This window comes from Porites lutea, chromosome 1 (assembly GCF_958299795.1).
Source record: "Porites lutea chromosome 1, jaPorLute2.1, whole genome shotgun sequence".
Classification (NCBI taxonomy): Eukaryota; Metazoa; Cnidaria; class Anthozoa; order Scleractinia; family Poritidae; genus Porites; species Porites lutea.
In genome coordinates, this window is record NC_133201.1 from 30,690,753 (window position 1) to 30,705,793 (window position 15,041).

Below are 15,041 nucleotides of genomic sequence, written 5' to 3' on the forward strand. Positions count from 1 at the left end.
TCGGTTCTTAACTTTATGACCTGAGTCAAATTTAGAAGGATTTTTATGGTAACATTTGAGCATAACTGGACTAATATCTCAGAGGTAATTGCCCCAAAATGCTAATATTTGGCTGGCCTGTGAACAGCAGACGTTTCTTCTCGCTCATCGCCGCTGAGGGACGATGAGCGAGGAGAAACGTCTGCCGTTCGCAGGCTAATTTTTGGCAAGTAGGCCTACTGTTCTTTTAGAAAATCCCGAAAGATCTCACAATTTCACAAGGTTAATTTTTATGACGTTACACTTAAACATTCTATGAGGAAAAGCTATCGTTTTCGTCCCCTTGCAATAGACTCGGCACATGTGAAATGCAACGTTTCGACTTTTCTAATAAGAGGCAACTCCCGATATTGTGGAAACCCTTGGGACACCTTCGGGATACCCTTCCGACAGAGTGTTACCGTCCTTGCTAGTAGCGTGAACCGGTAGTAACGGGAGTGTGCTTCATTCGAACTTTTGTAACTCATTTTATTTTCTGGGCATCTGGCTGTTGTCCGTATTTTGGGGTGTGTTCGAGCAACTCGCTCGCTCCACGATGAGGTACCAGGAATCTGATTTACATCTTGGCCTTTATTCTTCTTTGACTTCTGCTAACAATCTTAATCTTCCTACTCTTCTAATTCTTTTCTACTTCTCCTACCAGTTCAAGTATAGTAGTTTTAATAGCAAGAGCTGGACATGTTTGGGTTAGCTGACCGGTAGAGTTTCTATTGTATATCGTATCGCTAGCACTGCAGCAGGTTTGCTATTGTTAGGGAATAGACTAGCCTACGCACAGCCGCAACTGATAAGTACCAACGAACGAAGGTCAGCCCCAACACCACAAACACGACCACCTGTAAAATCTGACAATGCAAAGCGAATAACATTCCTAATATGGCAACAAGTAAATTCGCGAGCTAAGCATAACTTCAAGTACAAGTAAAAACAAAAGATCAAAACAGGAAAACAGTACGTGGACAAAAACAAGATTTAATGAAACAAAAACTAAACTTAAAAGATACGATAGGTCTGTCTTAAAAATAATTTTCAAAATACTCCACAACAGTATTATAAGTGTGTCCGCAATACGAACCTTGACTGTGGTAATCTTTTTCCCACCCTTCCCTAAATGTTAATTTAACTCTATACACAGGAAGACCAAGCCCAAATTGAAGAAGCGCTGACATTTGAGGAGCTGGTGGTTTTGAGAACTATTGCACAATCAAAGGCAGAGAGTGGAATCAATCAGGTAGGATTATGGTGTAAAACGATCGTTAATTCTTATTTAGGTTTGGATTTAGATTTAGAGCACTTTAATCACACTGGAAAAGTAAATGAAGCCAACAAAGCAGAGCCTGGCTTTAATTTAAATGTTCAGTTGCCTTGAAATAGGCATTAGGAGTGTCACCACTAGAGATTGTTTACGTGTTCTTTTTTCTGAACTTTTTCAAAACAATTGATTTTCCTTCTTCATATGTCTGTTAAACGTAACGAAGAGAAATTAGCCGCTTGGAGAGAAAACGTAACTCTTTACTATTAACCGTAAATTCCCCCGATCCTGGCACCCCCTTAGATCGCGATTCTTCCTCAAGGATTAGTGGCATTGAGACTCCACTGCATGGGGTTCATGATTTAATTTTGATAACAGTTAGCTCTCTTTCAGGTTTTCTCGAGGCAACTTGGTCGTTATCCTTAGCGATGCCCTTTTAGTTAAATGGCATCCGTTCATCCTATCTTAACCACTGAGATAGTAAACCTACAACTTGAATTTAATTTAAGCATGCTAAATTGGATGGTCAATCCTTCACAATTCGAACTTTTAGAGCAATTTTTTAAAGTGTTCGTTATTTGCTTTATCAGCCAATGGATGAAAAGTTCAAAACATGGACTCTTCGTTTTCCCGCCAAACGAAACCCTGTGGAGAAGGCATTGTTCGATTGGCCAAACGTTTTGCAGTACGTGTATGATATCAAAGCGAAGTATCGATTGATTTCAAGAAAGTTCTCGGGCATGACGTTTTTTCAACGGAGCGTTCGCTTAACCAACCAAAAGCCACGGGCGTTTGTATCCGTTGGATAAACCAATCAAATCGCTGTATTTCCGTCTGTTTGTTGCTTCTGTTTTGTTCTCGCGTTTTCAATCTAAGGTTACACAAGAAATCGCTCTAATCAATGACTCTTTCTTCAGCGCTCCCAGCCTGAAAGTAAAGATCAGTCCCCAGAGTCAGTAAAAGAGGAACTGGAGAAAGCTGGCAGTGGAGGTGCTGGTGGGGGTGGTGGGGGTGGTGGGGGTGGGGGCTGGCAGAGCTGGGTAACTGGTTGGTACAGTGGAACAGACACTCCAGATGGAGCTGCTGACAAAACACAAGGCAAGGATTCAGCAGCTCCAGAGTTCATGGCAGAACCACCCACTACGAAAGGTCAGTCATTAGGGAGTTTAAGCAAGTACGTTTGAGCGGCGCAGATCAACCAGAAGTTAGACGTTTTCCCTGTAGGTTTGCCATGACATGTCAGTCCAAATTTGTATTGTTAAGTGTCTTTGGTCAAATAGATACGCCTTGCCTTAAACATTGGGCAAAACCATTTCTCAAGAATGCGAAAACTTCATTTGCAGTTGACGTGCGTCGTTCGAAAACGTCTTTGCTTAAGTTTACTATTCTGAGACGAAACCTTTTGAGTTTTGAGACAGCACAACTATATGAAAAAAAACCACCAGTGTTAAGACAGGAAAAAAATCAATTTTGGGTTCTTTACCATCGGGAATATCGTTGCTTTGCAGAGGTTCGTTACGTTCTTTATTTATTAGGGCCCCTGATCTTTGTTTAACTTTGACGCTCTTGCTTGAGAATGAAAAATCTATCATTATGTCGGATTTTCTTTATCGCCTTGCAGAGGACGTCAAGTAAGCAATTTTGGGTTCTTTACCATCGGGAGTATCGTTCCTTTCCAAAGGGCCGTTACATTCTGCATTTATTAGGGCCACTGATCTTCTTTTAAGTTTGACTCTATCGCATGGCAATGAAAAATCTCTCATTATGTCGGACTTTCTTTATCGCCTTCTTGCAGAGGAAGAAGAGTTCCTTGACGAGCTCATGAACAACCAGCATCTCAACGAGTCAATCTTTAACCGAGACCAGGTCTTCGCCCACCTGAACTTCAAACTTGATGCAGGCTCTTTTAAACTGATCAACACAAAGCAATCAAATAGCTCCTCACAGACGATAGCGTTGCCTGTAGTTGAAGCCGAGTTTTCTGATTTGAGGTGGGATTCCGAGATGCGGCCTCGCTCAAGCACCTGGGAATTTAACATGAGTTTGGGAGCATTGTTTGTTCACGATAAACTGACACCAGGAACTTTGTTTCCATCTTTAGTTTCTCCCCAGGGTCGGGAGAGTAAGGTTAGTAAATTTTCCTTTTAAGTCAATTCGCCACTTTAGAAACGAGAAGGGAACTGGGCTGAGCTATCTTTCGCAAAGACTTCTGCGATAGGGCAAACAAATTTGCCAATAGCTGCATTGCGCGTTCCAAGTAACAATCCCACAAGTCTTTGCGATAGCTAACTGAGCCCAGCTTTCCTCTCGTTTTTAAAGTGGCGATAAGGGCATGTAATTTAATGGGCCATTTATGTGACAAAAGTTATTGGAATTCAAGAAGATTTCTTTTTTAAAATTTTACCTTGCAGAAAGCTTCGCTTGCTAAGAAGCAACAGGGAACACTGTCAAAAGCCACAACTGGAGCTATGGTTATGTCTGCAGCTAGTGAACCAGTGTTTGAAATGAAGTTTGAGTCTCTGTCACCAACAAGCAAAGTTGCGTACAGGTTAGTTGATAAGGAAACGTTATATGATCAACTCTCGCAATGCGGATACCCCGCTATAACGGACACCTCGATAATACGGACAACAGTTGAATCCCGGGAAAAAATAAACTACAGAAATTTGACTGAGGTAAACTACGGACTGAGGTAATTTTCTGACTCTCGCTAATCAGGAAACTAACTCGAGGTCCCTGGAGTGTCCGCTATATAGACAGTTGACTGTACATGAGAAATTTGAAGTGACTTTTCCTGAAAGTAGAAACATCGTTACGTGTTAACCTTTTTAAGCCGCTTAAAAGCAAGAACAGAAGTTCGGCTTTAAATCCCGTCTAAAACCTCATGACGATAGACTAATTTCTTATTGTTTAAATTCGCACATAGCTACGAGGCTGATGGGAATAGAACAAATTAAACAAATTCCATTGAAATTCAGGGAATATACTTCATTTCTTTTGTTTTATTTACTTCCCTCAGCGTTGGAGGGAAGTATAAATGTTAATAATTTGACTCAACTGTAAACATGATTGTGTTGTTTGTTTGTTTGTTTGTCGTTTTTTTTTTTTTGTCGTCTTCTAAAAACAAACCAACAAGCAAACAAACCAATAAACATTCGTACCCAGCATACAACAAAACAGAGATTTCCAGGAAGGAGTGGAAGGAAGCGAAACCCACAACTTCCCGCCCTTTGCGAAAGGCGATAGAACGCCGTACGTACCGTCCGTTCTGTAGACTTGTGGCAACATTCTTGCTTTTGCTTGTTATGTAACTTTAACTATCTTGTATGTCGCTCATCCACGACATCCAGGTTGTCAGTGACGACTCAGCCACTGGATGTCGTCTACAACCCTCTAGTGTTGGATCACATCTCCGAGTTTTTCTCCCACACATCATTGGAAGGAACTCAAGCTCTTCATATTGAACGGCAGCTCCGTGAAGTGGCACGGGTTAGATACGAGGAACTAAAGAACCAGACAAGAGCTGAACTTGTCCAAACACTTGATGCTATGATGGCAGGGTCAGAAGTGGTGAGTTGTGGGTCTGATTAGGAGATGCTTGGGATTATCGTTTTAGATGCACAGCGCCTCCTCCTTAGAAGTCAACAGACAAAATTTCGGCCGAAACGTTACGTTAATTGCCGTACGAAGGTATCTAGCGCAAACGCTGGTTAAGTAGCCTCCCCGCAGACGTCCTTTGGGGGTCGTTTTACACGCATTCATTTCTCCCCCACGGACGTCTGCTAAACACAGCCGACATTTACGTTCTGGATTGTTTGGATTAGCCAATGAGCGGTTAGTTATTGTGTCACGATCAGCCAATCACGCGCTGTGATATAGGCGAAACGGCACCTACGAATTATTTCTCGCTTTTTTAGAGGAATATTTATTCCATGCCTATGCATGGATGAGACTCCGAAGAAAGTTATAAGAAGCGAATATTTTTGTTTTCTTTGCAGCTGTAATTTAGGAAAGGATCAAGTTCGTGTGTTTAGAAACTGAGCGCAGTCGACATCGCAAGGCTCATCAAACGTGCTCTGGACGTTGATGTGTCTTTGCATTCTTAAGTGAATTATTTATTTCCACCGCTATCTTCTACCTGAGACGACTCAAACGTTTTGAAAAAATCACAGAAACGATGCAATAAAGCTGCAGTCAGTTATATAGTTTTTTCGGAAGTTGTGACTATAAAATAATCTGCTTTTCTTTGAAACACTTCAGACAACAGTCTCCCACACGAGCGCGGAGTGGTTTTCAGTGCGGTCGAATAAACTCTGTATATATTCGAAGTATTAAGAAAAGAGAACTTGTAAACGTGTATAGGGAAGATATTCAAAGCATTCTTCGAAAACAAAGGCCGTTTCCTCTTTTGTGAATGTAATTCCACCAAGGTCATGGGTCGCGGACCAAGGACCAGTACGCGAAATTTGGTTATATTTTTTCAAGAGTCGGTAAAACAAAAAATTCGAAGGCTTCCAACGGCAGAAAAAGGTTTATCTGAAAACTTGTTCTGCAAAAAGGCACGTCTTCCCGTTACGTTTTATTTATTCACAAGCTAAGTAAACATGACCACGGTGCCGCCGAAGTCCAAACTTCAAGCTAGAACGACAAATTAACCTACCTGTCAACCCCGTCAACAAACTTCAATCTCGCTCCTTCAAAGAAAAAAAGAATGCCTATAATCAATAAATCATTGAACCGTTCATTGTTCAATGTATTTTATTTCTCGACGAAATATTTAATCATGCTCGCCGACCAAGGACCACATACTAACTGTACAAGTCACTCGCTAACATTTCCTCCACCGATCGATCTTCAACCAAGCTTCTGGGCTTCCGTAAACAACAGAGAAAATCCCTCTCTCGACAACCCTCATATTCTCTTTGCTAATATCACTGAGCGTTACAGCAGGAATACCAATATTTTCCAGCTTTGTAGATTGATCTGTCAAGATTTACCAGGGGAGAAACAACAACAACAATAATGTCCAGTAGTTCCACGCACTGTGTCGCAAACAAGCAGCAAAGCTCGATAGATAAGGGATTTGCCAAATCCCGTCGGCAAATTTATGAACTCATTAGTCTTCGCTATAAAATTTGCAGGTTAGCTTCTCTCTGATACTTGTTTAACTCTTTATTAATTACAAATTTCTCGCACACTCGATCAAAAGCCTCACTGATCGCGCGAATCTAAGAAGCGGCTCGGGTTACGTTTTACTAAAATCCGTAAACGGCCTGTGATTGGTGAACGTAAATGTCAGCTGTGTTTAGCAGACGCCCGTGGGGGAGAAATGAATGCGTGACAAACGAACCCCAAAGGACGTCTGCGGGGAGGCTACTGGTTAAGTTCCTTATTATAAAATTACAGTTCCGCTCCTTTTAAAGAGAGAGGCGTTATATAAATAGCCTATTACAGTTTGCTTATTTTTGGTGATCGTTATTGTGCATGTGTAACTGCACCGTACAAAGGACTTAAGACAAAACTCACAACGATAGAATGGCTAGACAACCGACAATTTGACTAACACTAACTGGCTCTTAAACTGTTACGTAAGACGGATCTAAACGCCCGCCCAATCGTCATAGCCAATAACATTACCGCTTAACTGACAGACGAAAAATAATGTCGTGAATTCATTGACCAATCAGAACAATAACAAGAGTTTAATACCGTCAATTAACGTGATACGACCCACTTTGACTCTGACTGTGACTATCGCACAGGTTTTCTAAACGTCAGTCGGTCATTGTTAACAGCAGTCTGAATATTAAACTACACTCACCCGGAAGATCATATCCTATTTTGGGTATGACGTATGTTTTACATTAACTGAGCGACTTCTCGCGCTCTGATTGGTCAAGAGCTTTGATGTATGAGAAAGTAAAAACCATAGAAAATTGTTGTGTATTTGTTAACTAGAAAGGATCGTATAGTATGAAATATAGTTGGATCTAAGGATGAATTTCGCTGCTGTTCATAGGGTCAATCAAAGAGATGGGACATTCAGTTGGATATTTCTGCCCCAAGATTTCTAGTTCCAGAAAGTTTTCAAGACAGGAAGTCGTCAGTGGTATGTCAGCATCTCTTCCCAATGTAATCGTTTGATAAGTTCAATATTGATACTGAATGTACACTAAGAGGTCGGTGGATGACTCGAAGTTAATGCTATTGTCTTCATACAAACACAGGTGGTCTTGGTACATTCCATTTGAACTATTTACTATGGTGTATAAACAGGTCCTAACATAATTTTTCCGGAGACTGTAGGTTAATTCCTGTGGTATTAATATTCAAATGAAACCTCTTCGCAGTACTTTCACAAGAAGCTCTTTCCTTTTTACCCTGATACAGATTAGAAATTTGGATTTGTAAATTCCTGAAACACAAATAAAAAAACAAAACAAAACAAACAAACAACGAGCAAAAAACAAAACATAACAAAACGAAACAAAAATCGAAACAAACGGTTCTTCTACATGCTGTCTGATATTCTGATAGTTCTTGTATTATAAGCTTGTCGTTTCAACCGTTGCTGGCGTAAAATTTGAGACCATATATTGACCATTTCTCAAGTCAACCCCCTTCTCCGAGAACTCTCTAACTGACCATTTTGTCTGTGTCTGTTCATTTTTAATATTTTTTGATAGGTTGTTATTGACTTTGGTCACTTGAGCTTTGCAAATACTCAAGCACTTAATCGAAAGAAGACAGTGTCTAGAGGACAAGACTCGAGAGCAGACATGGAAGGTAACAAAGTTTTTGCGTCCGTTTGGCAAGGGGTGGTTATTAATTACATAGGTTTCTGGGAAACTGCCCACCTACCTCTCCCCTAAGCCAACACTAACCCTTACTTCTCACTTAGGGAAAAAATATGGGCTTAGGGGAGGGGTAGATGGGCAGTTTCTCAGAAACACATAATGATCCCGGAAAAAAGAATCAATTCTGCTGCTAAAGTTTTGCGTTTCTATTTGAAACGCGTCAATTTTAAAGGATGGAAATTGCCATTGACTCGCCTCGGGCTATAACCTTTGTGACCGTTTTTGACTTGAAATTGGATTGAAAGTTGTCTAATCAAATGCGGGATTACAGTGACTTCCTAGGTTGGATTTAGTCTCGCTTGATGAGTTTTTGTTCAATACGATTGCAAGAAAATCATTGTAGATATTACGAGATTACGAGAGATGCTAAAAGCGATCATTGTTAATGAGGCAGGGGGTCATACTCCAATGTTTTTTTTTGGGGGGGGGGGGGATATGGAAGGCCTCCGCTATGTCGAATTTCAACTTAAATCGCTACATGTTTTTCTCTTCTGAAGGCGGTACATGTGATTGCAGTTCAGTGTTACATTGATTGACTTCATATGCACTTTGCAGATGACACTTTTGTAACCCCACCTAGCACTCCGCCCGAAGAAGATGAAGAGTTCATGTCGATCACAGAGTCAACAGAGGCTTTAGTGAAGGAAATGAGCAGAGAGACACTGATTGATATAATGTATGAGAGGTAGGCTGATGATGATTAACTCGCTTTTAAGGAAGGACAAAGATAAAACATGAGACTGAACTGATGTAGTCCACATTCCAGACTGAAATAATAGATAAGATTCCACATTCCATGTATGTTCAGATTAAAATGAGGAGAGAGGTTCGTTTTTTGCACTTAGCTGTTGCTGTTAGCCCTTGTTTTGTTTTCTTTCGTTACAATCAATTTCGTTGTGAATATGTGGCGAAACTAATGCAAGAATAGTTTATTTGAACCTACTTTCTGTACAATAACAGAAAAGCCGTAATGCTTGATTGATTTGATTTGTAGTTATTTCGTTTCGGCGTCTTCCTATTTTTCGTTTCTCGAGTCCCTCACTTGCCCAGATTGTTTCGTCTGATGTCTTGAAAAAACATTGAAAAACAAATTCAGCGATATCAACTGTCCGTCAGGTCTCTGTCAGATCATGGATAATCGCCAATGAAACCACTTGTTGGCTTAAACATGTTCAGTTATCAAGAGCAAATATCAACAATGTGCGTTTTGACTTCTTCACAGGTATACTTTAGATCTTTCTGACATCCAAATGGTTGTCTGTAACGTAAAAGATAACTGGTCAGAAGTAGCAAGCAAGCCGTTCATGACAAGTGATGTTCATGTAGTGGATAAATTTACGATAACTATCCAATTGGAAAGGTAAGAAAATCGCAGACACCCCGATTGAACTGAAATGACGGTCTTGTTTATGCTTGACGTTTATAATAGATAATTTGCAAAAGTGGCTTCATGTTAGAACACAAGCGTTCAGAATCTTAGACTACTTTCACGGTCTTCCTATGCCAATTTATGGTATTTTCTTTCCCTTCCAGCAGTAGTTTAATAAAGTCACTCAATAAAAAGTGGGCTGCAGCACTAATGATATGCGGAATAATTGTAATGAAAATTGAAAGGTCAATTAAAGAAAGAGGTTATATCCTTATAAAAAATTAACCGGTTTCGACTGTATAATATTGATGTCAGGCTACCCTTCATTTTGTAAAATTTTACAACGCACGAACTGCGGAAAACGTTTTGCTGGTAAAGAGAGCAATTCGAGCGAAATGTGGCTATCCGAAACGCATTTCGAGCAGAATAAGCGGTATTTGCGACATTGACTGCAGACAGGATAAGCCATTTTACCATGAGAATTATGCCTTCAATTATGTGAAAGTGGACTAAATCATAAAACCTTTGGGCCGTGTTTTACAGGAGACTACTGTTCACAGCTGATCCCCAGTATCCTGCAGTAACTCTGTTTGCAAAGCTTCCCAATCTGATACTTCACATCAATGAACACAAGGTATGATGTTCTTTCGGACTGTTGTCTACTGATTTGTCAAATTCGTGCACTGCTTAATTAGACGTCTTCATCGCCACCCCCATTACCATGAATTTGTCTCCCTCCACCATCGTCAAAGTCACCAGTGACCTTACCATTTATTCTAGTTGCCTTCGTCATCGTCATCATCATCATCATCATTATCATCATCATCACCATCATCATTATCGTCACCATCACTATCATTATTAGTGACACATTCAACATCACCGAGACGTGACAATCGTCATCATTTTCATCACAATCATCAACGTCATTACCATTAAGACCATTATCACCATGACCATCGTCGCGACCTTCACCATAAACAAAACCATCAACATCATCAAAGCCGTCACCTTTGCTACTGCCATCACCATTAACCTTGCCCTCGCCACAGCCATTATCAATTTTTCATTGAAATCTAGGCACTTACTACCCTGGGTACCAGAGGTTTTTCCTTGCGTGAGATGAGGAGCTTCGACACATCCACTGCCGAAGACACAGGCGGCGAAGTCGCGAGATAAAACCTCTGGCACAGAGCGCCTTGATTTACCTTACTAGATGGACCTTGACCTTGTCTCTAATCTGTCAATCAAACGGGCGGACGCAGAGCCCAATGCTTTTCGCGCGGATCATTTTTTTTGGACTTAACCGAAACAGGAAACCGCGCATGAAAAACCTCTGGCACCCAGGGTAGATGCATACTTGCTATTGGTCAGTTCCAATGGGTCATTTTGATTTAGTTCAGGATGAATGGCTTTGTAGCGAACATTATTAATGTTACCACTGTTCCTTTGTTAGCTTCAAGCTTTGACAAAGTGCGTCAAACAGCTGAGTAGACCTAAACCCTCCACTCCAGCACCATCAGTGGCAAGAGAAAGGGCTGTTGCTAGCTCAACCCCTCTAGCCCGTGTGGAAAGTAAGAATTTTTTTAGTCTATTAAAACATAGTTTTGAGTGGAGGGTACTTATTATGAAAGTCGGCAAATATCAAAGATAAAAAGAAAACATCTGCAGTTCATGTTTGGAGCTCCCTGACGGTGCACAATCCATTGACGAAGTAAATTAATGCGACGTTTTTATTGGTCAGGAAGATTAATATGAAAGGAATTCTATTGAACGTTGTGCACCGTCAAGTTCACAAACACGTATGACAAGGGCGTCTTGCTTTGATTATTGTCAAGTGTGCTCGCGAGATGCGAATTCCTGTGACTACCCAGTAATTTGTACAGCGGGAGTAGAACCAAAGGCATTTAGATTCGTTGTTTGGCACAGAAGCGTTCCTTGATGAAACGCTTCTGTCCCACACAAACTTCCGGTTGTTTTTCATTACGTCCGGGACGTAATGAACGTAATGGACGCTCCCCGATAACAATCGTGATTCGTTTGATGTAATTTTTGCAAGAAATTCCTTTTATTTGTTGGGTAATGTTTCAAGGAGTAGACAGCAGCATTGATGACTTGTATTACAGTAGCAGTGTTACCGTTCCTGACATGCTCAAGGAATCACCCATCAGGTAATTAGTTGTCGTTGTGAAGTATTTCTTTCCTTTGTTTGTAAGTCATTTTGAGGTGGCGCGTTAAGACTGGGTAGGTGTTGTACCGAATTGCACTATGGGACTGTTGGGGACGTTATCGCTTCTTTTATTCGCTACTTTAAAAACGAGAGGGAAACTGGAGCCGAAATTCGTCCTGCAATTGTTTCTGGCATTATTACTGGAGACGCGCCGGCCGGCTCTTGGCCAATTGTTTTTATGTCCTAGAAGTCTTTACAAAAGTTAAATCGGACCAGTTTCCTTCTCGTTAACTTTCGCAAAAGACTTCTGGGACATGGAAAAATTGGCCAACAGCTGACGAATTGAGGTAGCGTAAACTGCCTTTGAAGAAAAAGAGAAAAGTATTTGTTGCTGGCAAAAATCGTTGAGAAAGTGAAAAAGAGCTGAAATATCTAGAGGTAGAAAATAGAGAGAAAAATATTTGTGGCGTTCAAGAAATACTGAGAATGTGTAAAATGCAAGGCCATTGAAATCCTTCTGAGACAAAGGAACAACCGCCCTTATGTTCCTTTGAAGCCAGAAAAAAATATCCTTTATGTTCGTGATTGCTTGCAACTGCGCTTGTAATCTTAGAGTTAGAAAGAAGAAGATGGAAGCGTCTGCCGCTGTCTATGTAATTTTAAAAAATAAGGAGAAAAAAAGGTTTTGCCGAATGCTATGTGCAAATCGTCTAATTGTCACTCTGTAAAATATAAGGTGATGGATGTTTTTTTTCTTCCTTTTAGGAGTATCCGTAAGTCTGCTGTGGACATTACATTAGAGGACAAAACAAAAGAACTCATGGAAGAGTCTAGAATGCTGTTTGTGCAGTTCGCTATCGACAGAGTGTCTCTTGGTGTTCAAAGCATGGGTGAGGTGTTACTGTTGTACCACAAGCACCGTCGTTGAGAAGCTGAATTGTGCCCCTTTCATACCAAATATACAAATTTAATTAAACAAGGGGTCAATTTAATAAAATTTTGCAAGTGTAGCTATTGTTCTCAGACCCTAAAACAATGGCTACACTTGTAAACGACACCTGTAAAAGTTTTATTAAACTGACCCCTGGTTGAAAAAAGAAAAACAAAAACACACACAAAAAAAAACAAAAAACTGGAACACAGGCTTTGATTCAGATTGAAGTGAGCTTCAACGTTTTGTAATTCGCACTTAATTTGCAATCATCTTAAATTAGAAAGCAGCTGTTATGAGGGAAAGAATTTAAGCAAGGTTCACGTTTTTAACTTGTTTGAGCTTTGGTTAAGTTAATGTGGCACTAGACAGCCTGACCTGTTTATGGCTCGTCTATAGCTAATCATAAATAATCAAAGTCTCTACTTTGTGCTAAATATTTTAATTGAAATAATTTCTGGCTTCTTCCTCTATTCGCTAAACAGGCTGCCTGATAGCTGAACTGCAGGTCTTAGGAGTAAAAGCAAATTACATGAAGAGACCATATGATTCCACAATATCCTTTGCTGTCCATGGAGTCCATCTTGTCGATGCGATTCAGAATTTTGGGCCTGAGTATGAACTGCTGTTTTCTTCTTGTAAACCGCAACCCGTGCCATCTTCAAGCAATGCTAGCCACTCTCAGTCGACAAGTAAGTTACCTGTTGCCTCTGGATGTTTGTGGCCTTCTCAAAGCTTTTTCCTCATCTCTAGCGTTTATTCTGCAGAACGGGCTTTCTTTTAGTTGTTCTTTGAACAAAAAAGCTTTCAAACTAAGGCCATGTTGAATTTTTTACTGGAATGTTCATCCTGAGCTTATTTAAACGTTAATCTTTGACTTATGAGTTATGAGTTATGAGTTAATTGATGCCATTTACCACTCAGCCTATTTATGTGCGTTCATCTTTGTCTTTTGAAGGTGAAAAGTCCTTCACGGAAACAGTAAGCAGCGCATTTTCTGTGGTAGCAGATATTGTCAGACCGGGATCCAAAAGAAAGCTACAGGAAATTGATGTGTCTTTCACCAGCGAGACAACGGCTGTTATGGAGGAGGAAGATCTAATCACGTTTGACTACCAGCACTATGATGCTGACAGTCCTTCCTCGAAAAGTGTAAATGGAAGTGGTATGAATCTTGTCAACCTGCAGTTTAATGCCCTTAATGTCATCGGTAAGACCTAAAATGCATTTCATGTTGAAATGGTTCTCTCAGCGTTTGATTTGAAGAAGTTTGTCTTCGCTTAGTTTGCAGCTGCCGAAAGGCTTTTATGTTTACCGGTATGCGTATTCTTTGAGCAACAGATTTTGAGCATAATTATGATCGATGTCAACAATGTTTGGAGCAGTTTTGAGGATTTTCAATTTAAAGACAGTAGTCGGCATTTAGAGTCTTATAGATTATAATAACTTTATTACTATCTTAATTCTTAAGCTTGAACGTAAACGTTTGTCACTACACTGGTAATAATGAACAGGAAACAAGGCTCTTATATTAGTCTTGGAATGTTAAATATAGTATTAAACAGTGATTTTGTTGCCTCTGCGTCCTGCGTCCCTGACGCATAAAAATTCCCAAGGACGCAAAATAATTCATGGCATGCGTCCCGTAGGACGAAAAGATCGATCGATCGATCTGAACATGTGTTTTTGTAGAAATATTCGGTTAGTGTAATTACTGTGGAAGTTATTATGGCTGTTGTTTAACGACGCATACTTTTTTTAGCCCTTGTTGTGCTTTGAAGTAGAAGGACTATATTTCAATTTCAGTATACTGTAATACAGAGTTTTGGAGTCTGTCTTCAGATAAACTGTCTGGTTACATAAGGACCCAATTTTGGACTCGTTGTGTTTCGAACTGAGACACGATAGTTCCAGGTCGAGACTCATTATTTTTCACAAGATGAGCCCCAGGACTCACCACCCCACATTTTTGTAACAAAATCACTTAGTATTAGCAATGGACTACTGTCTACTCTCCAAGAGGGACACTTATGGGACCAACAATATGTGTCCGTGTTAGTGTTATAAAGAGTCAAAATTAGTAACTAAAAGGAGTAAAGAAAGGCCGGACAGGGAGCATCTCTAGCCGAGTCTGTGTTAGCCATGTGTCCGTCTTATAGAGGTACCTGTTAAGATCGAGAGGTTACTGTATTTCTAACAAGATGATCAGGGATGTACAGCTAGGTAACAATTGTTTTTATTTCCCCACAGCAAATCAGGAAACTCTTGCAGCTTTGGTTCAGTTTTTTAGTGCTTCATTTTCATCTGGTGAAACCGTTTTCAGCATGACAGACTTACCAACAGTGCCTGAACAACCTGACATAGAATCCCATCAAACCCAAGCTGAGGTAAGTGTAGTGAAAAAGACAATCAAACAACGTTAG

The 15,041-nt window shown here is 40.3% G+C and overlaps 1 protein-coding gene across 1 annotated transcript in view; it reads left to right on the forward strand.

Annotated features, from left to right (window-relative positions):
* The window catches only part of LOC140948164 (intermembrane lipid transfer protein VPS13D-like), a 142,362-nt gene that overhangs the window by 43,884 nt on the left and 83,437 nt on the right, over nt 1-15,041 (forward strand). The window contains exons 10-25 of the mRNA XM_073397390.1: nt 1,175-1,294; nt 2,257-2,440; nt 3,087-3,418; nt 3,703-3,839; nt 4,642-4,861; nt 7,311-7,400; nt 7,978-8,077; nt 8,704-8,833; nt 9,371-9,508; nt 10,061-10,151; nt 10,974-11,091; nt 11,610-11,688; nt 12,453-12,577; nt 13,104-13,310; nt 13,577-13,828; nt 14,869-15,005. Coding sequence (XP_073253491.1) covers nt 1,175-1,294; nt 2,257-2,440; nt 3,087-3,418; nt 3,703-3,839; nt 4,642-4,861; nt 7,311-7,400; nt 7,978-8,077; nt 8,704-8,833; nt 9,371-9,508; nt 10,061-10,151; nt 10,974-11,091; nt 11,610-11,688; nt 12,453-12,577; nt 13,104-13,310; nt 13,577-13,828; nt 14,869-15,005 — 2,460 coding nt within the window. The remainder of the gene's footprint in view (nt 1-1,174; nt 1,295-2,256; nt 2,441-3,086; nt 3,419-3,702; nt 3,840-4,641; nt 4,862-7,310; nt 7,401-7,977; nt 8,078-8,703; nt 8,834-9,370; nt 9,509-10,060; nt 10,152-10,973; nt 11,092-11,609; nt 11,689-12,452; nt 12,578-13,103; nt 13,311-13,576; nt 13,829-14,868; nt 15,006-15,041) is intronic.